Genomic DNA, 24,747 nt, shown 5'->3' on the forward strand with positions numbered 1-24,747 from the left:
ACCCTGGTAAACCAATAGAAGAGGACTCAAGAACCTGATGCCAAAATTAAAAGATTGTCCATTTTCCTCATGTCTTTGGCCTTTCCATGTGCATGGTTAGCAACTTGTGTAAGGACCTGAAGTCTTCCTGTTGTGTACTCAGTGACTCCATGTGAATGCTTGGAGGGACTGCCCCAGGTTTTCCTGGAAACTGGATACCACTTGGAGATGGATGTAGTATCACTATTTCTGGTAAAAAGACACAAAGGGGGTCTTTGCAGGAAAGTGCTGCAATCTCCTAAATGCTTCTGACTGAAGCAACTGCTGTCAGAGGAACAACTTTTAACACTGGGAACCGCAATGAAAATTAAGCTATTGAAGCAAAGGATGTCTGTACTAGTGCTTTCAGAGCTCTTGAAAAAGAGGATAAGGCAGAGACCTACACTTTAATTGAGTTATATGCCAGACCAACCACAAGCACTGGTTGTAAAAATGTCCAAGATATTGGCTAGAGCTGGGGACACAAGAAAGAAAACTTTGCTGAGCAAACAGAATAAACTTCCTTCATATCCTCTTATACAGTGGGTACGGAAAGTATTCAGACCCCCTTAAATTTTTCACTCTTTGTTATATTGCAGCCATTTGCTAAAATCATTTAGGTTCATTCTTCTTCCTCATGAATGTACACATAGCACCCCATACTGACAGAAAAACACAGAATTGTTGACATTGTTGCAGATTTATTAAAAAAGAAAAACTGAAATATCACATGGTCCTAAGTATTCAGACCCTTTGCTCAGTATTTATTAGAATCCCCCTTTTGATCTAATACAGCCAGGAGTCTTTTTGGGAAAGATGCAACAAGTCTTTCACACCTGGATTTGGGGATCCTCTGCCATTCCTCCTTGCAGATCCTCTCCAGTTCTGTCAGGTTGGATGGTAAACGTTGGTGGACAGCCATTTTTAGGTCTCTCCAGAGATGCTCAATTGGGTTTAAGTCAGGGCTCTGGCTGGGCCATTCAAGAACAGTCACGGAGTTGTTGTGAAGCCACTCCTTCGTTATTTTAGCTGTGTGCTTAGGGTCATTGTCTTGTTGGAAGGTAAACCTTCGGCCCAGTCTGAGGTCCAGAGCACTCTGGAGAAGGTTTTTGTCCAGGATATCCCTGTACTTGGCCGCATTCATCTTTCCCTTGATTGCAACCAGTCGTCCTGTCCCTGCAGCTGAAAAACACCCCCACAGCATGATGCTGCCACCACCATGCTTCACTGTTGGGACTGTATTGGACAGGTGATGAGCAGTGCCTGGTTTTCTCCACACATACCGCTTAGAATTAAGGCCAAAAAGTTCTATTTTGGTCTCATCAGACCAGAGAATCTTATTTCTCACCATCTTGGAGTCCTTCAGGTGTTTTTTAGCAAACTCCATGCAGGCTTTCATGTGTCTTACACTGAGGAGAGGCTTCCGTCGGGCCACTCTGCCATAAAGCCCCGACTGGTGGAGGGCTGCAGTGATGGTTGACTTTCTACAACTTTCTCCCATCTCCTGACTGCATCTCTGGAGCTAAGCCACAGTGATCTTTGGGTTCTTCTTTACCTCTCTCACCAAGGCTCTTCTCCCCCGATAGCTCAGTTTGGCCGGACGGCCAGCTCTAGGAAGGGTTCTGGTCGTCCCAAACGTCTTCCATTTGAGGATTATGGAGGCCACTGTGCTCTTAGGAACCTTAAGTGCAGCAGAAATCTTTTTGTAACCTTGGCCAGATCTGTGCCTTGCCACAATTCTGTCTCTGAGCTCTTCAGGCAGTTCCTTTGACCTCATGATTCTCATTTGCTCTGACATGCATTGTGATCTGGAAGGTCTTATATAGACAGGTGTGTGGCTTTCCTAATCAAGTCCAATCAGTATAATCAAACACAGCTGGACTCAAATGAAGGTGTAGAACCATCTCAAGGATGATCAGAAGAAATGGAAAGCACCTGAGTTAAATATATGAGTGTCACAGCAAAGGGTCTGAATACTTAGGACCATGTGATATTTCAGTTTTTCTTTTTTAATAAATCTGCAACAATGTCAACAATTCTGTGTTTTTCTGTCAGTATGGGGTGCTATGTGTACATTCATGAGGAAGAAGAATGAACTTAAATGATTTTAGCAAATGGCTGCAATATAACAAAGAGTGAAAAATTTAAGGGGGTCTGAATACTTTCCGTACCCACTGTATGTAGCGTTCATGGTCTTGTGGTCTTCACCAAGGTCTGAATCCCCTCGGATGAGAATCCCTGCACCTCTAGTTCGGCCAATTCAATAGCCAGGCTATTAAGAATCTCACTGGATTGGGGTGCTGCCATTGACCTTGGCATAAAAGATCTTGTTTGACCGGAACGGGATTGGTGGTGCGGATAACATCTGGGGGAGCAATAAAAAACGAAGGCCTACTCGGCAGGTGGAAAGCACCTGTATGACATAAACGTATTCTGTCCAAATGTTTAGAAGAATCTTGATAATCAAGGAAACTGGATGAATAGCAACACCAACAGAAAAATTCCCATGACACCGTGAATCCACCTTCTATCACTTCACCTTTGTACCTTGTTACAAATACCGGAAGTTGTGTGTTCAGTGGACTCTCTATGAGAACTACCACTGGAATGCCCCATAGAGCCAATACTAGTTGAGGTACGTATTATTGGAAAATAATTTGCCTAACTGATCTGTTAGTGGATCCTGCTTTCCCAGTAAGTAGACTGCCATTAACTGCCTTTAAGCCGCTCTCCATCCAGCGAAAAGTTTGTTACATGGGCAATATCATGGGCAATGTAGGCTACTGATGTCTTGTTGTCAATCATCAACTTCACTCGGGCCCCTTGGAGGAAGATCCTGAAAGTTTTGCAATGCTAGAAAAAACTGCCTTATATTCAAGACAGTCAGAGCATCGGCATTCCACTAGGCTCCAATGGCCTTGCACTTGTCTGGACTTTTAAGCATACTTTATCGCATTGTTATTTAGTTGATTTTTTATGACATTTACACTTTACGATATTAGCACAAGTATATAGATTATTTGTTTTTCACGTCTTCCATTTCAATTATTAGTGATTTTAGTGTATGCACCAGATTTTCTTTGCCGTGGCCTTGTTATGGCAATATCATTTAATTTTTAAACACGTCATCTATTACTTTTATTTATGCACTAGATTCACTTTGGCGCAGCACTGTTGTTGGTTTATTGCTTTTCCGGTTTGTTCACTAGTCGACTGAACTTGGAAAATAATTTCTAGGACAAGGTTTGAATGCTTTGCCTGCTCCTTCTTTACACCTGCGACTATCAAAACGTTGTCCAAGTAGTGGTAGAGCCTTATCCCCAGTAAGAAGAATTACTGCCACTACTGCCAACAAAATTTTCAAAAAGGTTTCTTGGTGCTGTGCCAATTCTAAAAATGGCAAACACCTGAACTGGAAGTAGCAGCCGGTCACTGCAAATCTCAGATGTCTCTGGTGTTACGCACCGATTGTTACATGGAAGTATACATAAGCCAGGTCAATTGACTCTAACCGGTCCTCATGCTGAACTATCGCCATGACCGTTTGCACAGACTCCATCTTAAACCTTTTGTTGTGTATGTACCCATTCGATTTCTTGAAACCCAGACAGTTGGGAAAGCTCATGGTGCCTTGGGTACTGGAAAGAATGGGGAGAAACACCCAGATTTGTGGCAGCAGCACTATGGACTTGTTGCAGTATAATTCTTATACGTAATTTTGCAGTAATTCTTTCCAATTGAGATCTGTTGATCATGAATGAAAGGATTTGGTGATTGTACTCCCAGCTAGCTGTCTTTGATGTTTGTCGCCCAAACCCTTCAAAAAGGAGGCTATCCTGGCTCCCACTGGAAGACACTGGTTGGGCCCAACTTCAAAGACTTTCCAGATGTCTAGCAGCCTGCTCTGTATTGGATTTCATGAAAAAAGCAAGTTCAAACTCCCTTCGCTGTGGTCAGGTAAGTTTCAGCCTGGCCTATAAGATTTGGCCTCCCGAACCCTTCTAAAGATTGACCGACTTGAGCAAAAAGGCACATGCTTCATCCAGCGTTTTGCCAAAAAACAACCTCCTATTATGGAGAATGTTACAAATGTCTTGCGTGGAAGCTTCATCCACCCTCCAGTGGCACAACCACAAAGCTCTCATTAGTGTGACTTAATGTTCCACCCCTAAAGCTAGGTCTATTGAAGCCTCAGCCAAAAATCAGCCAGGCTCAAGTCCTCCAGACCCATGCCTACTCCAGCAGGTTCCAGTGGAAAGGCCATTTCTTAATGCTTTAAACATTACAGTTAACGCTGTTGCTAGTCAACAGGAAAAACACCTGCCACAGTATAGATTTTCTGCAAGTCTGCGGGCCAGTTCACCACAACTTCTGAGTTGAAGGGGCCTTTCTGCATTCACATTTTAGAAGTGTTCAGGTGCCTTTTTAATGAGTTTTGCCATGTTACAGATGCATTCCATACAGAAAAAATGCAACATGTTCTAATTTAGTTGACTGTACTGGAACACACTGCACTGGTTGGAATTCATGGTAAACACTGTTCATGCATTTTTGAATAAAAATGCATTGGACTGCATCTGGAGTGAAAAAAGTCCACTTTTCAAACCATAGGATCCCTAAAGGTATTGAAAGGCAAAGACACTTGCGCACCAGATGCTATCAGGCCCCTTCCATTCCTGGAAGCACGTTGCTTAAACATGCATTAGCCACCTTTACTGGATAAAGCTTGAAGACCATTACTGTAGTTTGATCTTCTTATCAGATCTCTCCCATTCTTCATCAATGAGCTTTTAACTCTGTCTTTATGGGAAAAGAAGGCCCTTCCTTTTTCACATTTGGAAATATCTGTGTGCTTTTCATGATGGTTGGGCCTGCCCCTTGCCTGTGGCATTGATATTTGCCGCATACTTTCAGCTGCAGCATCTAGGCTTTGAAATTTGTGCATCCGCTTCCTTATCCATTTTCATTTGAGGCAATCCATGCAAATTAATTTCCCGTCACTGCAAACTGCATGCAGGTCCAACATGCATCTAGGGCTGAGCAAGGGATTTTCTATTGCACTGATTTGAAAGCATTTGAGCCATTGCCGCGTGAGCTGCTTAAGGAGCATGAAAGCCGCCCTGTGCAAGAATCCAAGAAATGCAGATTGTCCCGGTCAGGAGATGACCAGTGGCGGGTCTTATGTTTTCTGGAGTGTTTGCGGTTAGGGCTTCTGCTCCTAAAATAATGCAAAACACCACACTGCATTCCCTGAGCATTCCTTGAGCACTCTTTTAAAAATATGTCCCACGCTGCCCCCTCCTACCTTTTGCTAGTCGTCTGTGCCACTGACAGGTGTGGAGAGCTCATGCAAAAAAGAAATATGGAAAAAAAAATCATAATTCTCTCACCAAGAAAAAACAGGTACCTGTCCCCTTTAAGACCCATCTGCTTTCATCTACTTACTTCAGAAGCAGCAGCAGGTGAGGCCAGACAGCCCTACCAGAGGCCGACAGAAGACACAGAATCTGAGACAAAAACCAGTCAGACTGTCTAACCCCCAGGAACACAGCACATTAGGGGAGAAAAAAGCAACATATCTTTACTGCGCAAGAGAAAACTGGCATGACTGCAGAGAGAGGAGAGAAACCAGTTCCTCTGACGGCTCTAAGACTGTTTAAGCTGCTGCTTGGTGACTGGCGGTCACTACCCTGCACCGCCACGCCTCCCCACCCCCTGTGACATCATCCACTGCTGCTCTCAGACTGAAAACAAAGTCAGGAGAGCAGTAGGGCACGCTGCCCATACAAGACAGGAAAACCCCCAGTGGTGACATTGCAGAGCTTAGTAATACCACACCTGTAGAATATTCATGCTATCTAAGCATTATTTGTCTGCTGCTTGACCCAAAGGGCACCCAGTTTTTTAGGAGGTTTATTATCCAACATTCAGGGTCTTCCAACTCCATGAGAGGCTGAACATGGCGGTGTAGGTTCGGCAGGGAGGGATATACTTGCAGTAACCAAAGTACTTACCAACTGCAATCCACAGGTGGCATTTGAGCATGACCAAAAAAAGAGCATTTCCGTGGGGGAGGGGCTGTCTTTTATTTAGCTAGGAAGAGGTGCTCCTGTGGGTTCCAGAGGAGTGTTAACTCATTGTGTGCTGACGTGAGGTGGGCCAGGAAATATTTACACTGCTCAAAAAATGAAAGGAACACTTTTTAATTAGAGTATAGCATCAAATCAATTAAGCTCCTGGAATATTGATCTGGTCAGTTAAGTAGCAGAGGGGGTTGTTAATCAATTTCAGCTGCTTTGGTGTTAATTAAATTACCAACTAGGTGCTAGATGGGCAACAACGAGACAACCTCCAAAACAGGAATAGTTTTACAGGTTGAGGCCACTGACATTTTTTTTCCCTACTCATCTTTTCTGACTGTTTTCACTAGTTTGGCATTTGGCCAGGGTCAGTGTCACTATTGGTAGTATGAGGCGATAACTAGACCCCAAAGAGGTTGCACAGGCAATCCAACTCCCCCAGAATGGCACATCAATACATGCTATTGCCAGAAGGTTTGCTGTGTCTCCCAGCACAGTCTCAAGAGCATGGACGAGATTCCAGGAGACAGGCATTTACTATAGGAGAGCCGGACAGAACCGTAGAAAGTCCTTAACCCATCAGCCGGACCGTTATCTGCTCATTTGTGCAAGGAGAAACAGGATGAGCACTGCCAGAGCCCTACAAAATGACTTCCAGCAGGCCCCTGGTGTGACTGTGTCTGACCAAATAATCAGAAACAGACTTCATAATGGTGGCCTGAGGGCCCAACGTCCTCTAGTGGGCCCTGTGCTCACTTCTCAGCAACGTAGAGCTCGATTGGTATTTACCATTGAACACTAGAATTGATAGGTCCACCACTGGCACCCTGTGCTTTTCACAGACAAGAGCAGGATCACCCTGAGCACATTTGACAGACGTGAAAGGGTCTGGAGAAGCCATGGAGAATGTTATGCTGCTTGTAACATCTTTCAGAAAGACCGGTTTGGTGGTGGGTGAGTGGTGGCCTAGTGAGGCATATCCATGTTAGGGACGCACAAACCTCTACAGGCTAGACAATGGCACCCTGCCTGCCATTAGGTATTGGCATGAAATCCTTGGACCCATTGTCAAACCCTACTCTGGTGCAATTGGTCCTGGGTTCCTCCTGGTGCACGACAATGCCTGGCCCCATGTGGTGAGAGTATGCAGCCAGTTCCTGGAGGATGAAGGAATTGATACCATTGAATGGCGCCCATGCTCACCTGACCTAAATCCAATTGAACACCTCTGGGACATTATGTTTCTGTCCATTGGACGCTGCCAGGTTGCATCTCAGTCTGTTTAGGAGCTCAGTGATGCCCTGTCCAGATCTGGGTGGAAATACCCCAGGACGCCATCTGTCGTCTCATTAGGAGTATGCGCTGATGTTGTCAGGCATGCATACATGCATGTGGGGGCCATACAAACTACTGAGTACCATTTTGAGTTGTTGCAATTCAATTTCAGCAAAATGGACTAGCCTGCTGCATTATTTTTTACTTTTATTTTTGGGGTGTCTTTGAATTCAGGCCTCTGTAGGTTAATCATTTTCATTTCCATCAAGTGATGGAAATCATCAGTGTGGATATTGAGCATGATATTTTTCTTCATTGAGATCTGATGTGTTTTCAAAGTATTCCTTTAATTTTTTTGAGCAGCATAAGAATAAATATATATATACAGGTGTATCTCATAAAATTAGAATATCATCAAACAGTTAATTTATTTCAGTAATTTAATTCAAAAAGGGAAACTCATATATTTTATAGAGATGCATCACACACAGTGTGATATATTTCATGCATTTATTTTTTTAATTTTGATGATTATGGCTTACAGCTAATGAAAACTCAAAATTCAGTGTCTCAGAAAATTATAATACTACATAAGATCAATAAAAAAAAAAAAAGGATTTTTAATACAGAAATGTTGGCTTGCTGAAAAGTATGTCCATGTACATTATAGTATGCACTCAATACTTGGTCAGGGCTCCTTTTGTATTAATTCCTGCATCAATGGGGCATGGCATGGAGGCGTTTAGCCTGTGGCACTGCTGAGGTGTGATGAAAGCCCAGATTGCTTTAATAACGGCCTTCAGCTCATCTGAAATGTTGGGTCTGGTGTCTCTCATCTTCCTCTTGACAATACCCCACAAATTCTCTATGGGTTTAGGTCAGAAGGTCAGATGAGTTTGCTGGCCAATTAAGCACAGCGAAACCATGATCATTTAACCAGGTATTGGTACTTTTGGCAGTGTGGGCAGGTGTCAAGTTCTGCTGGAAAATGAAATCAGCATCTCCATAAAGTTGGTCAGCAGACATTCTCTAGAATTTCCTGGTAGAGGGCTATACTTACTTTGGACTTGATAAAACACAGTGGACCAACACCAGCAGATGACATGGCTCCTCAAATCATAATGGACTGTGGAAAATTTTGCAATTCATTTGGAAATCAAGGTCCCAGGTCTGGAGGAAGAGTTGAGAGGTCCAGTGTGAAGTTTCCACTGTCAGTGATGATTTGGGGAGCCATGTCATCTGCTGGTGTTAGTCCATTGTGTTTTATCAAGTCAAAAGTCAGTGCAGCCCTCTACCATGAAATTCTAGAGCACTTAATGCTTCCCTCTGATGACCAACTTTATGGCGATGTTGTTTTCATTTTCCAGCAGGACTTGGCACCTGCCCACACTGCCAAACGTACCATTACCGGGTGTAATGATCATGGTATCACTGTGCTTGATTGGCCAGCAAACTTGCCTGACGTAAACACCATAAAAAAATATGTGGAGTATTGTAAGAGGAAGATTAGAGTCACCAGACATAAAAATGCAGACGAGCTGAAGGTCACCATCAAAGAAATCTGGGCATTCATAACACCTCAGCAGTGCCACAGGCTGATCGCCTCCATACCATGCGGCATTGATGCAATAATTCATGCAAAAGAAGCCCCGACCAAGTATTGAGTGGTTACTATACTGTAAATGGACATACTTTCAGTAAGCCAACATTTCTGTAATAAAAATACTTTTTTTTTTATTAGTCTTCTGTAATATTCTAATTTTCTGAGATACTGAACTTTGGGTTTTCATTTGCTGTACACCATAATCATCAAAATTAAAAGAAAGAAATGCTTGAAATATATAACTGTGTGTAACACATCTATATAAAATATTTGAGTTTCTCTTTTTGGATTGAATTACTGAAATAAATAAAACAGTTAACTTTTTGATGATATTCTAATTTAATGAGATGCAATTTGAAAAAAAAAAAAATGTGTTTAATCTGTTGGTAAGTGTTAGGGCAGATTAGGTGTTCTTTTTCAGGGTGGGTAAGGAAAACCTTACAGTTTTATGGATTATAAGCGTAACTTAAATTGTAAGGGTAGATAAGTGTGAAAGACAGGTTAACTGTTGTGAAGGTAATACATTTTAGGGATAAGGATCATATATTTTCTGCATATGTATATGCAATAGTAAAATGCATCTGCACTTCAAAATAATGTAATTTTGAAAACGTTGAACAAATAAATGGTCAAAGAAATGTGCAATAATTACAACTTAAATACCAAAAATACATTACTATTGATCATTAAACTTTGAAAAGAACGATATGAAGATACATAAGTTAAAAATGTGAAATAACACTACTTCCATTCTAACTTGGAAAAAAAAAGATTTTCACAACTAACAAATTGACTTTGTTCTTGTAGCTTGGCATTGCTTTGCGTTTGTTAATAATGCAATTCTGATTGACTAAGGTTTTTTTTTTCTGTTGTAGGTTTTGGATTAGCATTTAATCTTCAGCCTTCTTTAACAATTATTGGAAAATACTTCTTCAAAAAAAGGCCTATTGCAAATGGACTGGCCATGGCAGGAAGCCCAGTATTTTTAAGTACTTTAGCACCTCTAAATCAGTTTCTTTTCAATAAACTTGGATGGAGAGGGAGTTTTTTAGTGCTAGGAGGACTCCTGTTAAATTGCTGTGTGGCTGGATCTCTCATGAGACCTATTGGACCTAGACCTGTACAAAAAGACCTAGAGAAAGCAGAGAAGATGACAGTATGTCAAAATATTAACAAATATTTAGATTTATCACTTTTTAAACATAGGGGATTCCTTATTTATTTATCAGGGAATGTTATTATGTTCTTGGGCTTCTTTGCCCCAATTGTTTTCCTGGCACCATATGCCAAGCATATGGGAATAGATGAGTATTCATCTGCTTTTTTACTATCCATATTGGCTTTTGTAGACATGGTAGCGAGACCTAGCATGGGAATGGTTGCAAACTCTAAGTATGTCCGTCCAAGAATACAATATTTTTTCAGTTTTGCAATTTTATACAATGGTATATGCCATGTAATGTGCCCCTTTGCTAACGATTACACAGGATTAGTGATATACGCAATATTCTTTGGCTTTGCCTTTGGTATGGTAAGCAGTGTTCTTTTTGAAACACTAATGGACCTTGTTGGAGCAGCAAGATTCTCCAGTGCAGTTGGACTTGTGACCATTGTGGAATGTTGCCCAGTATTAATTGGACCTCCGTTGGGAGGTAAGAATTTTCATTTTTTCTTTTTTTTTTTAGAAAGTTTCTAGATATTGTTATATTTAGCAACTAAGCATGTGTGTAGATATCCTGTACTGGAACATTCCTTCAATAGCATAAGTGAACCCTGGACAGATGCCAGAGTTCAAAAAGTGGGTACCTTTAGCGACTTTCATGGCTTCAGTTGTAGAAAAGTTATACATATGTATCAAAACATGAAATCTTTACTAGTTTAGAAATAAAAGTAAAAGATTCCACAGCAATATTAACACACTGCACCATACACCTAAATATTAACACCCTGAAAATAAGCACTAGGCTCCTGGAAATACAGTGATAGTTGTCTTCTTGGTGTACTATAAACCTGTCAGGTATAAATATTATAGAGAAGTTCAGGAGATGACATGCAGCTCATTGGACTTCATTTAATTGATTGAACTCATAGGGGTTGATTTTCTTAAGGCAAATAGTCCTTGCAATGGAAAAGATTGTGTAAAGATAATGGTGCTTCACCATGTGTACTCATAAGTAAACATACATATCTCTAAAAGGGAATCTGAGAATGTTTTTGAAATATAAACCATGATCAATGGGTGAAAAAACTACATAGAAAAATGAATGACACAATATAAATGCAAACTGAAATCCAATGTGACTGTGCCCAACACCAATTGTATAAAGTGCTTCTAGATGCATATATCTTCTAGATGCTTTACCACTGGTGCTCAGAGGGTAAATGGCAACTCACCAGAGGTGTCTGACCCATTTTTACAGAAAGCCAGCACAAAATGCACAGTTTTTTTTTTTCCTTTAGTAAATCAACCCCATAGTGTACCTTCTCTTTTTATAAAAGAGCTGAATTCTTGGAATTCAGCTTTAAATGCTTGTTTAGTCTAGGGCAGTGGTTCTCAACTCCGGTCCTCGGGACCCACTAACAGGCCAGATTTTAAGTATTACCTTGGGGAGATGCAGACTAGAATAGTGCAATCACTGAGCAGCAAATGAGATCACCTGTGATATCATTTAGTTATCTTGCAAACCTGGCCTGTTGGTGGGTCCCAAGGACCGGAATTGAGAACCACTAGTCTAGGGACTGCTAAACAGGCATTATTACTTATTATTGCACTTAGATCTAACCAACTCTGGTGCTTTCCATTTTTCCTAGAAGCAAAGGCCTGTGGGCAGGGCCTCAGGGTCATCACATGAAATGGAGGGCCCTGTATTATACGTGGTGAGAGTGAACAATTGACCCAGCCTGAAGTGCCTTTAAAGAGGAGGCTGCAGGGAACCTTGTCACACAGTCAAGACAGCCTGGCATTTAAAGCACTTTCAATTCTACTTTATAAAAGAATGCATTGCACAAAATCACTGAAATATACAAGGTTTACATCTATACACAATAATAGATAAATAAATGCGTCAGGTTGTGTACTTGTTTAAGTTGTGACATGTTTAAGAGTTCTTCCTGCATGTTGGTTTCCTTGCAATGACTGACTCTGACAGTCAAGAGCTGTTAATGGAGCTATCCACTTTGGCACTTTAGAAACTCTGGGTAATAGTTCATCATAAATTGTTATGATATGGTAATGGTTATGGTATCACAATTTACTGCAAGCTTTTCTCTAAACCCAAACCTCTTTTTTATAGGAGTTTTTTAGCCATAACATGCAAGGGACTAATAGAACAGCTGCAATCCATCTCCTATCTGTAGAAACTACAGCTCATACAGCTCCCTTTTTTGTTACTGCATTGTGTGTTTCTCTTATATACCACTGTATGTAAACATGATCATTAATAAAGAGATTAGTATATGAACTTAAAGAAGTAGAAGGTCCTGTGGGCATCTTCTCAATATTGTTCTTTTCTTCACATTTTCCATTTTTTCCATATACATACTTGCCAAAATGCGAGAAACCAACATACAGTAACTTGTAAACAAAAATAAAATAGAGTGTGAATGAATTGTATAGACAGAAGGTAAGAAGCTTACTTTTTTTTTTCTCTTTTTTTCTTTAGGCTTTTTAGTGGACGTAACCGGAAGCTACAAATACATGTACTTTGTATGCGGCGTTATTGTAATTGTAGCAAGTATCTATTTGTTCATTGGGAATGCTATCAATTACAGATTACTTGCAAGAGAAAAGTTAGCAAACAAGGCACAAAATGCAGAAAAAGAGGCTGAACCTTTAAACACACCAAACTCGGTTGATGTAGTCGAAAAGCAATCTAACACACAGAAGAATTCATCTGAACGTGAAACTAGTATATAAGCAGAACTTGTATTTATTGTTAATATTTTAAAAACCAGTGATATGCAAGTATTGTACTGAACTCAGAAAATTGTACTGTGAGCATTATGATGTAAAGACTTGTAAATTACATTTGAAAATGTTAAGGCAAGGTCAGGTGGGAGCTTTAATTTTTGCATTTTGTAAAAAAACAAAAAACTAAAACAAAAAAAAACGAAACAAAAACCCAAACCCACACTGAATAATACCATGCTATAACACATAGGGACATATACTGTGTATAAAGCAGTGAATGTGACATTCACAAGTGATTAATCATTCCTTGTAATTTAAACACATGCACCGGGAAGATTCACTTGCAGTGAATATATAGTGAATGTTATATTCACTGGCTTAAACCCCCCCACCTGTGCTTTTCAGTGGGGGATTGAATTCTCCTGTTACTGAGCTTTATAAATAAAAATGCAGCACTTTAAAGTTACACAATACATGACATCACAACGTAATATGAGGTTTAATAAGGTAGTGTGCTTCCCATGTCAAACAAAATTCCATTGTATTCTACAACATATTTTCATAAGTGCCTGACGGGGGAAGATTCTTCATCATGCTCCCAAGTGATTTAGGGTAATGATTTTTTTACATTGCATGATTTTAGGTTTGGATTTTTGTGTTTTTATTTACAAAAAAAGTAGTGTACCCACTGACCCATCACAAGGGCAATTGTTTTTTTTTTTTTACAAATGTAGACCAATGCAGTGTATTTTCATGTCCATTTATATGCAGTACATCAACATATTGTTTATCCGTTATGGGTTGGTTGCCATTATTTTTTTAAGGCAAAAAAGTCTGATGCATTCTTGGTCTTGGTATGTGCATTGAGGCCCAATAAATACAAATGGACTCGTTTAACACAGCGCACCAAAAAGATGTAAAACATGTTAAGGGGCTCCAAAACAAAGTTAATTTCCATCATAGTTTAATAAATTGTCCCAATATCCAAAAAAGGTAAATTGCATTTTTAAACATAAATAGATAGATGAGGTATTCAATTGTTTATTCTAAAGCATTTAAGTTGAATATCTATTTCAGTGTGAAGGTAATATTACATTTTCCTTTACTAGTGCACTATTTTTTTTTTTTAAAGAAATGGTTACAATACCTTTACCCTGCCAAAATCACACCCAGAAAAGCCCAGCTATGCTAATTAAAGCGGTTGCATCCTCACAACATTAAAAAAAAAAAAAAACCTGCAAGACAAAGGCATAATTAGCTAGTATGCATTGCATACTAGCTCATTATGAAATACTTACCTTAGAGCGAAGCCCCGACACGGTCGGCGGGACAACGCGGAGGGAGGTGTCATGTTCCCTTGGCGTCTCTTCCGGGTTCGGCAGCTCCGGCACTGTGAGTGGCCGGAGCTGCGATGATGTCACTCCCGGGAGTTTTCTTTCTGGCAAGGAGCCGCCAAAGATCTTTGAAGGTCCGCCGGACCTTCAGAGCGCATGCACCACTACTGTCAGCGGGTGCATGCAGGGCAAATATTTCCTAAACCGTGCAGGTTTAGGACATATTCATTTTACCTACAGGTAAGCCTTATTATAGGCTTACCTGTAGGTAAAAGTTTAATGGGGGAGTATACTTCCGCTTTAAGAATAAAATCTCCATATGCTTTATGCCCCTTCACAGCTTACAAAAAATAAACTAAAATAGTTGGGGCAACAAAATACGTGATATTTTACATGGGAATACGTGATCCATAATGAATCCAGCAAATCACTAATTATTGCAAGCTGTAACAACATGCTGCCACTAGCAGCAACATTTATTAATATTGATTAAATGATCAATTTTTATAGATGTTATAATTACATTATCTTAGGAATGTACATAGACAATAATGTCTGTACATTCCAGGGAAGTAACATAAAAGGTATTCCAGCAACTATAGTTTTAAGCATATTCCATGGTGAACTAAATTATTACAACAAAAGCTAAATATAATATTTAATAAATGCATTGAGATAAGTAAACATAGTTTCACCCAGCCAACATGGCTTATTTTTATTTTTTTATTTTTCTGCTCTGGTATGCCCCATCAGCACATCACAAGAACAGTGGGCAGAAGTTATTTATGGTGTACTATATGCATAGGAAAACCATCCCATTTGGTTTTACTCTCAATTCAAAAGAAAAAATCCATCCAAAATGTATGTGTTTTAGAAGGAGCGGGGTGAATTTTAATATTTTTTTTTCTCTGATATCTGGGATCCTTTTGGGGAGATATCTCCCCAGTCGAAGCATGTCTGTGACAGATTGGGACTCTTTGGCTGAGCTACTGTTGTCACCAGAATAGAAGAATTCTTTCACCATATATCTAATATATATATATTTATAAGATATTAAAAAGCAGATAAAGGGTGCGTACACTATTTTCTGTGCTTGTGCTGACCCCTAGTGGATACTCCATATAAATGTATTGAGAACTCATCTCTCTAGGTGGTTGGTTTACTAAAGGCAAATAGACTGTGCACTTTGCAAAGTGCATTTGTACTCTGCAAGAGCAGTTGCTCCAGAGCTTAGTAAATAAGGTAAAGGTTCACTTTGCAAAGAGTAACCAATCACATGCAAGGCAAAATAAAATAAAAAACAGCCTTTTTGCTTGCACATGATTGGATGATGGAAGTCAGCAGAGATCCCCCTCATTTACTAAGCTGTGGAGCAGCTGCTCATGCAGAGCGCAACTGCACTTTGCAAAGTGCACAGTTTATTTCCCTTTAGTAAATCAACCCCTTGGTGTCATAGAAAGCTTGGCTCAAATGCCCTATAGGAGGATTGAACCTATTTCAATGCAAAAAGGTTTGAGAAACTGCTTTTCCTGGAGTTCCTCTCTGTTTCATACATATTTTTCTAATAATTCATGTCAATAATATTACACAGAACTATTTAAAAAGCCTAATTAGCAAATAATAGCAAAATGTTGATGGATCCTCTGAAATTACCCAGCTAGTTTGTAAATACCAATAACAGATATAAGACTATTTACTTTGCCCTAAGTTTGTGTTTAAATGATAATAAAAGCAAATATGGCAACATATAAAACAAAAATATTTGTTACATTTAGGGAGTGTCCTGAGATTGCACTTTTATTGACTTGAACATCAATGGAGAAAGACTGTTATAAGTACATTCTTTTAGAAAGAATGTACAAAGGGGGCTGGGGACAATAGAACTGAAACAGTGTTTAAAAAATACAGTAGATTTGCTGAAATCGCAGCGTCTACCTGTTTAATTACTATTTTATGTGAAAGTCTAATTTATCAATTCCAAAAACGAGAACCGGGTGGCTTTGTGACTGCTTTGTCAATATACCTGTTGAATGCAGTATATTATACTAGTCTATTGATTATAATAATTATTATTTGAAATTGAAACTAGTTTATAGTGGACATTTCAGTAATGTTACAAACCTGTAGCATTTTAATATATAACATTATATAATATATAAACAATTCCTAATATGTCACAATATACAGCAACATCATAAGATTTAAAAAAAAGAAATGGTACTTTTATTTACAGCTGAACTACTAGAACAAAACCGTTCATTTAAATATATAGCTCAATAGCCACAAAGTAAATAAATCTACTTTGTGCACACCAAATGCCTTTGTAAACCCAGCTATCACCTTGTAAACGTAGCAGTGACATCATTACTGTGCGTCACATAACCAGTGCAGAGAGCAGAACTGTTCTGTAGTTCTGAAAACTACAGGAGGGCAGGACCTACAAGACCTGTTAGGGTCCTTTCACATGAGCGGTGCGTTCGGCGAACTCAGTTTTTCTCAGCGGGGATCGATCTGCCGATCCCTGCTGAGCAGGTGGATGACAGCTCCGTCTCCGCTTACTTTGCAGAGACCGAGCTGGAAGAGCCCCGCTCTCCTCTATGGGAGATCGGATGAAAACAGACCGCCTATCCATTTTCATCCAATCCTTTCTGATTCAATACGATCCTCCAGACAGATGGAAAAAAGGGTTTCCATCCGTCTGGATTTCGTGGACAAGATCGGATTGAATAGCATCGGGTGTCAGAGGACATGTCTCTGCTGACATCCGCTGCTCCATAAAGGTACATGGAGCATCCGATCAGGTCCGCCTGAAAGACTGACAGGCAGACCGGATCAGAAAGCCCGTGTGAAAAGGGGCCTTACCCTGCAAAATTAGAGAGAGCAGCGGTTGCTGGTTTTACTAACAGGAAGCTCCTGCACAAAAAAATACAAAGCACCCCAAGATTCATTTAAGAATGCACATGCCTCTTGTATTTGTAACTTATGCTTAGCCTGGAGTTCAGCCTAAAAAGCAGTTATTCTATGCAAATTATTTTGCATAGGTTGCAATGATGGCATTCATTTTCTACATGCAGGATGAAGCATTTCCTTAGGCCGGCCATACATGGTTCGAATCTCGGTTGGTTCAGCAGGAACCGGCTGAGATTTAAACCGCTAATAGGCAGGCTGATTGCACCAAGTTGATCGCTCGATCAACTTGGGTACAACGTGTCTGGTGGATTCTCTTGCGATTATTTCTAGCAGCTGCTATAGCCACTAGCGATAATCACTATCTTCTCCCAGCAGGGACGGCTTTCCCTGCTCACTGACGTGCCAGGAGAAGAAAAAATGCTGATTCCCCTGTGAGCACTATCTGTGTTGATGGTGGACATGGGCAAATTTCTTTCCTGCAAACAAGAAGCTTGCATAGTGTCTGGCTGACTGATTAAACTGTATCATTGAATATTATAAATTGAATAATTATATTATTACTTTTCAGCAAGTTAGAAATGAAAGGCCGCAGTAGTGAGCAAATCTGTTTGAACACAAACAGATTTGATATATGTGCTATTTTTTGAGACAGGTTTTCAATCCAGGAAAAAAATACTGACTCTGAACTCTATAATGTATGAACAAAGATGGTTTTGACCTTCTGAATATAAAAGCAGATGAAGGCATTGTCAGTCGGAGTACTGTGATCTCTGGAATCTTTTGCTACCTGTGAGGGATTTGCAGTTAGCCTTTTCCAACCTTGCAATAGCTGATGATATGGCTGATTACAAAATAGTGCATGATATGGACTACATCCTTTGTGACTTTTTTATATAAAATAATGGAAAAAATGAATGAGGCATACAGTAACAAAAACAGAAACCAGAACTGTATTGTAGTACGTCCCAAAAAATGTTGCTAAATTCAAAATTATTATTTATGAGCTCACACTATTTTAATAATATTATGTGCTTAATAAAGCACCCAGTATTCATCCATGCAGTGAACTCCCCCATGTACACCACTACCTTACCTGAACACTCATCTCTTCAGAGAAGCCTATCTGGCCCCCACCTAACAACTGTACATTTATTTTCTCCATCAGCACATCCCCCACAGTTATTATTTCTTGTATCTTTTGATCTTCCCATTTAGATTGTAAGCAGTGCTGTATTTTGGCCTAGGCCGGCACTTTTCAGGGGGGAAGGTGGCAAAAAAGCACCCCCGCCTCCACCTGAGACTCTATTGGCCACTGGTTGCTAGAGCCGCCTGGCATCTAGCAACCAGTGACATCATGGCCGTGACTCCCTGGCCCTGCCCACAATTCAAAGTGAAGGAGGATTTAACTTGCTTCTCTCTCTCTCTTCCTCTCCCTCTCTCTCTCTCTGTCTCCTCCCCCTCTCTCTCCTCCCCCTCCCTCTCTCTCCTCCCCCTCCCCTCTCTCCTCCTCCCCCCTCTCTCTCACCCCCACCCCCTCTCACCCCCCCTCTAATGAGATCTCAGGGGTTCATGCTCGGATTTGCAGTCCTTCAATTTTGGAGGGAGTCATATCCGTTAAATAGGAAGGGGTGGGGCAAATTTACATAAGAGGGGGGCGCCCAATTTTATTCTTGCCTAGGGCAGCACAAAACCAAAATACACCACTGATTGTAAGCCCGAACGATTTTTACTGTATTCAAGTGTACTGTGTTTTTACTGTCTACCCTCAAGTTGTAAAGCGCTGCGTAAACTGTTGGCGCTATATAAATCCTGTGTAATTATAATAATTAATTTCATTTAGGCAGATATCACAACTCTCAGGAAAGCATCCAGATGATTCCCACTCCATAATGGTATGGTAGCAAAAAGGAAAATATATAACAATACTGTAGTGTGATATCATTTTTAACTGGGTCGCATCAATAAAAAAAACCAAAGCACATATCATTTTGTTTTTTTATTGATGTGGCCCAGTTAAAAAAGGTATCACACTATTGTTATACATTTTCATTTTTGATACTATACCATTATAGAGTGGAAATCATCTGGATGTTGGAAAAGAGGGAAGCTTTTCTGAGAGTTGTGATATATGCCAAAGTGGAAGTAATACCTGGTAAGATAGTTTGCACATGGGGAGTTCACTGCATGGATGAACACTGGGTGTTTTATCAAGCACATGGTATTATTAAAATAATGTGAGCTCATCAAAAAAAATCTTGAATTTAGCAACTTTTTGGGACGTACTACACTATGTTTCTTGTTTCTGTTTTTGCTTTATTTGGTCTTTGGATACAACGCAATTTCTCCTGAGGAGAAAGTGGATTTGAAGGGGGAAAAAAATGCACAACACATTTGGATGATGATTCACAACAGACTTTATTTGACCCATATGTAATTTTAAGGGTTGTTTTTTTTTTTTCTAGAGAGAGCATAAAATATCTTCATGGACTGCAATAGACATTGGGATATTTAAAAAAAGCGCTGTTTTATATATTTTCATTTGCCAAGGGGATTTAGTTCTCCAGCTGCTAGGACTGTATTGACCTTTTCCTGTGCACTAATATAATCTTTAAATTATACACTAACAAAGCCAGAGCATCAATTTAAACATGAAATAAGTGGCAATTACCATGCAAGCAGGAACCTAAAGACAAACACCCAGTGAAGATATTTTTATATTCAAAAACTCCAAAGTTTATGTTTAAGCTTCATGGAAGACCTGTACCCTGAGAATTGAAATGGATTTATTTTGAAGTCTTCAAGACAAAGATTTCAGCATAACATTAACACTAATGCACTGAATTCTCTATTGAAAAACTGTTTTCCATTATCATGAATAGGGTGGTTTTAAGAAAATAGAGACAAAATATGTATTTAGTTCACATATTGCGCAAAGTGAAATAATACACTTGTTCCTGTTTAATTTACGTATACTATAAGTGCAAGTATATGTAAAATGAAAATGTACTATTTAAAAATTTGCTGAATTTTCCAAAACATTTTTGTCCAACAGTGGGTGGGGGGTAATGGAAGCAAGTATGTTGCTTTGCCCTGCATGTTCTGATTTTGGACCCATTTCAAAGATGTCAAATCAGCCAGTGCAGTGGAACCTTTGACTATGTTATTTTTGATACAGGGTTAAAGCAGAGTTAAGCCTGTAAAAAAACAAAACTCAAAATCAGCAGCTACAAACACTGTAGCTGCTGACTTTTAATATAAGGAGTTCTATATCAAGTCGCGCTATGAATGAGTAATGGAGAAATGAAGTCCATAAAAGTCCATAAATTGGTAAAATCTCAGTTTTCAGACCGGGCTCCTTATGGATGTATGCTTACCAGAAAAGGTAAAATTAAATGCAGGTTCTCTATAATGAAGCTTGTCCCCTTGATGGAAGATCAGAACCAGTATACTCGTGGTGATTCAGTGGTCGTTGAATCATAAAATTAAATATAAAAAGCGCAATAGTGTAAAACCCAACATAAGTGACTTAAACACCAATGTGATCATTCAATGGTTGGCTCAAAAAATTATATTGTGTTGATATAACCACCACCAATGTGAATGCTCACAAACCGATAGTAGAAAAAAATAAATTAAAAAAAAAGAAAATAATTCCATGCAATAGGACACATAAGGGTACCCTTTACCAAAGTGAATAAGGGCAATCACATATATCAATAAAAAGTGTTATCCTTCTCTGGCTGAAGTTGCCTCTTACCATGCGAAGGAAGAAAAAACACCAAAGTGAATGGAAGTAATCACATAAAACACTATAGCTTCCGTGCTGAACCTTCACCAGCTGAAATAGCCTCTTACCATATATATATATATATATATAATAAACAAGCCAAAGTGTAACAGAGCAATCACGTGTATCACTTAGGAACCAGTGCTAGCCTTCACCAGTAGAAATCGCCTCTTACCACATGTAGATAATAAAATCGCCTGTAGATAAATTAGACTTCATGGATAGAGACACTTGACATGAAGCAAGTTCTAGCCCGGATAACTCCAAAAAGATAGCCAAGGTATTCACCACCATAAAAAGAGAACAGCTTCCATAGTGTAAAACCGCTTTAAAATTTATTAAAGGTAAACGAATAACACTCACAATAAGTCAGGAAGTACAGAGCATTGATGGTTAGCCGCCGGCCGGATGACTCCGCTCGTCCGCACTTCCTTCTCGCAGTCAGATGACATCAGTACGCCGTATCCTAGTTTAGTAAGTGTCCTTTTAATATAAGGACACTTACCTATCCAGGGATTGTGCGATAATGGCACCTCAAGTCGATCCGTCCATTGGCTCCAGGTGCAGGTCCCAACATCTTCCCTAAGGGAAAACAGGAAGTGAAGCCTTGCGGCTTCACAGCCTGTTTCCTACTGCAGATGCGCAAGTCTTCTTCTGGGACCTGTATGTCTCCCAGAAGGCAGCGGAGGGGGGAAGGAGGAGGGGCCAGAAAATTTGTAGATCGCTCCACAATGATTGTTGTGATCTTACCCGGAAGTGGGAGCGGGTACCTGGTTTTGCCAGGTATCTGCTCCCCCCCACCCCGAAAGGGGTTAAATGTGGCTTTGAAGGGGGGAAGCAAACAAGCACAGCGTCACCTTTTGGGTGGAACTCCGCTTTAAGAGATGTTTGATTTCCTGGTACTTATTTTGTTGCACAGTTTTTTTAAATCTATCTTTATGCACCTAAGTGCTTGCACTGTGTCTTAAAATGTTCCCATTGGGTCATATATGACCAGTCATTGGTAAGAAACATTGGAGCTTTTGATCTCAGTATTTTAAATTGAACATTTTTGGGTTCAGATTGGGTTCAGATTTTTCCCTGAGTTGATGCATCATTTCAGTGTGATAGGTAATAGGAAACGCAGGGTTTGTGTTACATAGGTGGACTACAGTTTTTTTCATCTGATGATTTTATAAAAAATATGCCACCATTATGGGCTGGTAAAAAACATGCCACCATTATGGGCCGGTTCACACCAAAATGCTCTGCAGGATAGGAACACTCTGTGTGCATTTCCCGCACTGCAGGTGAATGCACTGGCCTTACGAGAGAGCGTTCAGGTGCCAATAAATTGGTAACAGCACCCCAAATCCAACTCACAAATGCAGCACTTTTTCAGGCATCAAATCACATGATAATACAGTTTGGTGCATTGTGTTCTAAAAAAGTAGTGCTTTTGTTAAGCCACTCAGCTTAATACACCTTCCTTCTACACTATACCCCAAAAAGCACTCTGCAGAGTGCAATTGAAGTAATGGGTTATCAGGAAAGACTATTGTTGATAATATTATTATTACTACTGTAAGCACACAGACAATACAAAGCAGTATCTGAATTTACACATAGCCAAGTACTGCTTCTGTGTGTGATTGTTTATACTTTTTCTCAGAACGCTATTGTTTGAACACAGTCATACATTTAATAAAGTTTGTATCATTTGTTGCACTCTATACCCAGTGTTCAGTAGCAATACTGTATGTTGCATTGTAATTTACTCATTCACTTGTTTGAATGCAAGTTGATATCTGCATAAAACTGTGAATTACCACATTGAATGGTAAATCTGAAATGCACAGAAAGACAACACTTTCACTAGGCTAATGCCTCTCATCAAAATATCTGTGCTCAAAACATCAAGGGATGATTTAATTATGGAAATATATTTTAATTAGCACAGTGAACAACCTGACTTGCTCACAAGGATATAAAAATTAAATACAAATCCTGTTTGTAGAGGAAACTGCTCTTTCTAGCCACTATAGCCAAAATAATATTCTGGCTGATAAGTTAGCAAAATTGGTGAGAGCATTTTTGTGTTTGCTATATCAAATGGGTAGCATGAGTTTTTTGGGCAAGGCTTAAAGCTTATTGATTAACCTCTCATTTTGGTAGCTGGGATGAAGGACCAAAAGAGCAAATAACTGGTGAAAGATTGGTAAGGTAAATAATAATTTAAGCATGAGCATAGGATTTTTTAATTATAACAAAAATATCACACCCTGCAAAATTAATATATAGTTGCTGAGGTTGTAAAAGAGTTATCCATCAATACATTTCCTGTTATGACAAGTCCAATATATATAAATGTACATTATGCCTTTTAATGAATCATTATACAAAACCAACATAGATATAAATAAAACTGGATTTATTATTACAAAGAATTGTTTTTTGCATCCAAAGTAAAAACTCATTATAGCAACTCACTGCCAGTTACCTAAAAATAAATATTTACTTACTTTTGTCTTAATTTATTAAAATGGGAAATGGTGTATGTAAAATGTTTCATATGATTTTGGGTAAAATCTGTTACCAAAGATTACATAGATTTACTTTAGGAACATAGGTCACATGGAGCAATTAGGGTAGTGTTGTCTAAAGCCTAGTACACATAGGTCGAATATCGGGCGCCATCGGCCGGTTTAATAAAAAACAGCCGACATTCGGCTCATTTGTATGACAGCTGTTAGAAGTGAGCCATTAGGCTGGCTTCTGATGGACGAGCATGCTGGAAAACCAGCAGTCCAATGGCTCCCGATCAGCGCTCTCAGCCAATGGACAAGAGTGTTCTGATGGGGGGGGGCATCCCCCTGTCAGAACCCAATAGCACAGCAGGGGATATTGCTGTACTAGTGAGCTGTGAGTTTTTTTCATTGGCCTAGGCTTTACTCTTTACGCGTGGTTGATTTACTAAAGGCTAATAGGCCGTTCACTTCGCAAAGGAAGTTGCACATTGAAAGAGAATTTTCCCCAGATCTTGAATGTGGGTGAAATTTTACTGCTTGCATCTGACTGGATAATAGACATCAGCATAGCTTTATCTGAATCACAAAGGTCTGGAAAAAATTCCCATGTAAAGTATAGATTTCCTTTCTAATGGCAGCTCCTGGTTTGTCAATACTTACATACTTAAACTCAGGAAAGTATGCAATACTATTGTTCTGAAGGTTATGTCTCCTTGATAAACAGATGTTTAATGTTTTACTGCACTTTAGTAGGTGCCTTGGTGCACTATTTAATTCATTCATTTTTGCACGAAGTTCCTCATCATACAAAATGTAAATCAAAAGTTACATAACAACACGTACAGAAAACCTGTCCTGTGAGAACTGCATAAGCTTCAGTTGTTGTCATCTTTTTAAAGATGCTTGTCGCCTGGCTGTCATTCTAATCCACTGGCTTTGATACTTTAAGCAACCTGGGACAAACATATAGATAAGGAGGTTAAGTATTTAAGACTCCAGTTAAAATAGTATAGCTATAGACAGCTAGGCAACTATCATTTTTAGAAGGTGGTCAACAATAGCAGTCTTCATATTCCCCTAACCACTTTGCTTCAACTTCACAGACATAGATTCAGAATGTGGGATTGATTTATAAAACTGGTGCACACAGAATCTGATGAAATTCTGCATAGGAAGCAGCTTCTAGGTTTTATTGGCAACTCTTAATTTAACAAGCTGAAGTTTGAAGATGATTGGTTACTATGCACAACTGCACCAGATTCTTTGTTGACCAGTTTTAATAAATCTCCCCTTGTATGTCATTAGAAACACTTTAAGCAAGTC

At 39.5% G+C, this 24,747-nt stretch overlaps 1 protein-coding gene across 2 annotated transcripts in view; it reads left to right on the forward strand.

Annotated features, from left to right (window-relative positions):
• Window positions 1-13,311, forward strand: part of LOC309554028 (monocarboxylate transporter 2-like) — a 145,125-nt gene extending 131,814 nt beyond the window's left edge. For both annotated transcript variants that reach the window (XM_082255548.1, XM_082255549.1), the window contains exons 4-5: window positions 9,852-10,628; window positions 12,639-13,311. In XM_082255548.1, the coding sequence (XP_082111674.1) occupies window positions 9,852-10,628; window positions 12,639-12,892 (1,031 nt within the window). In that variant the 3' untranslated portion in view covers window positions 12,893-13,311. The remainder of the gene's footprint in view (window positions 1-9,851; window positions 10,629-12,638) is intronic.
• The last annotated feature ends 11,436 nt before the right edge of the window (window positions 13,312-24,747 follow it).

This window comes from Pelophylax lessonae (assembly GCF_965119305.1).
Source record: "Pelophylax lessonae genome assembly, chromosome: 4".
NCBI lineage: Eukaryota > Metazoa > Chordata > Amphibia > Anura > Ranidae > Pelophylax > Pelophylax lessonae.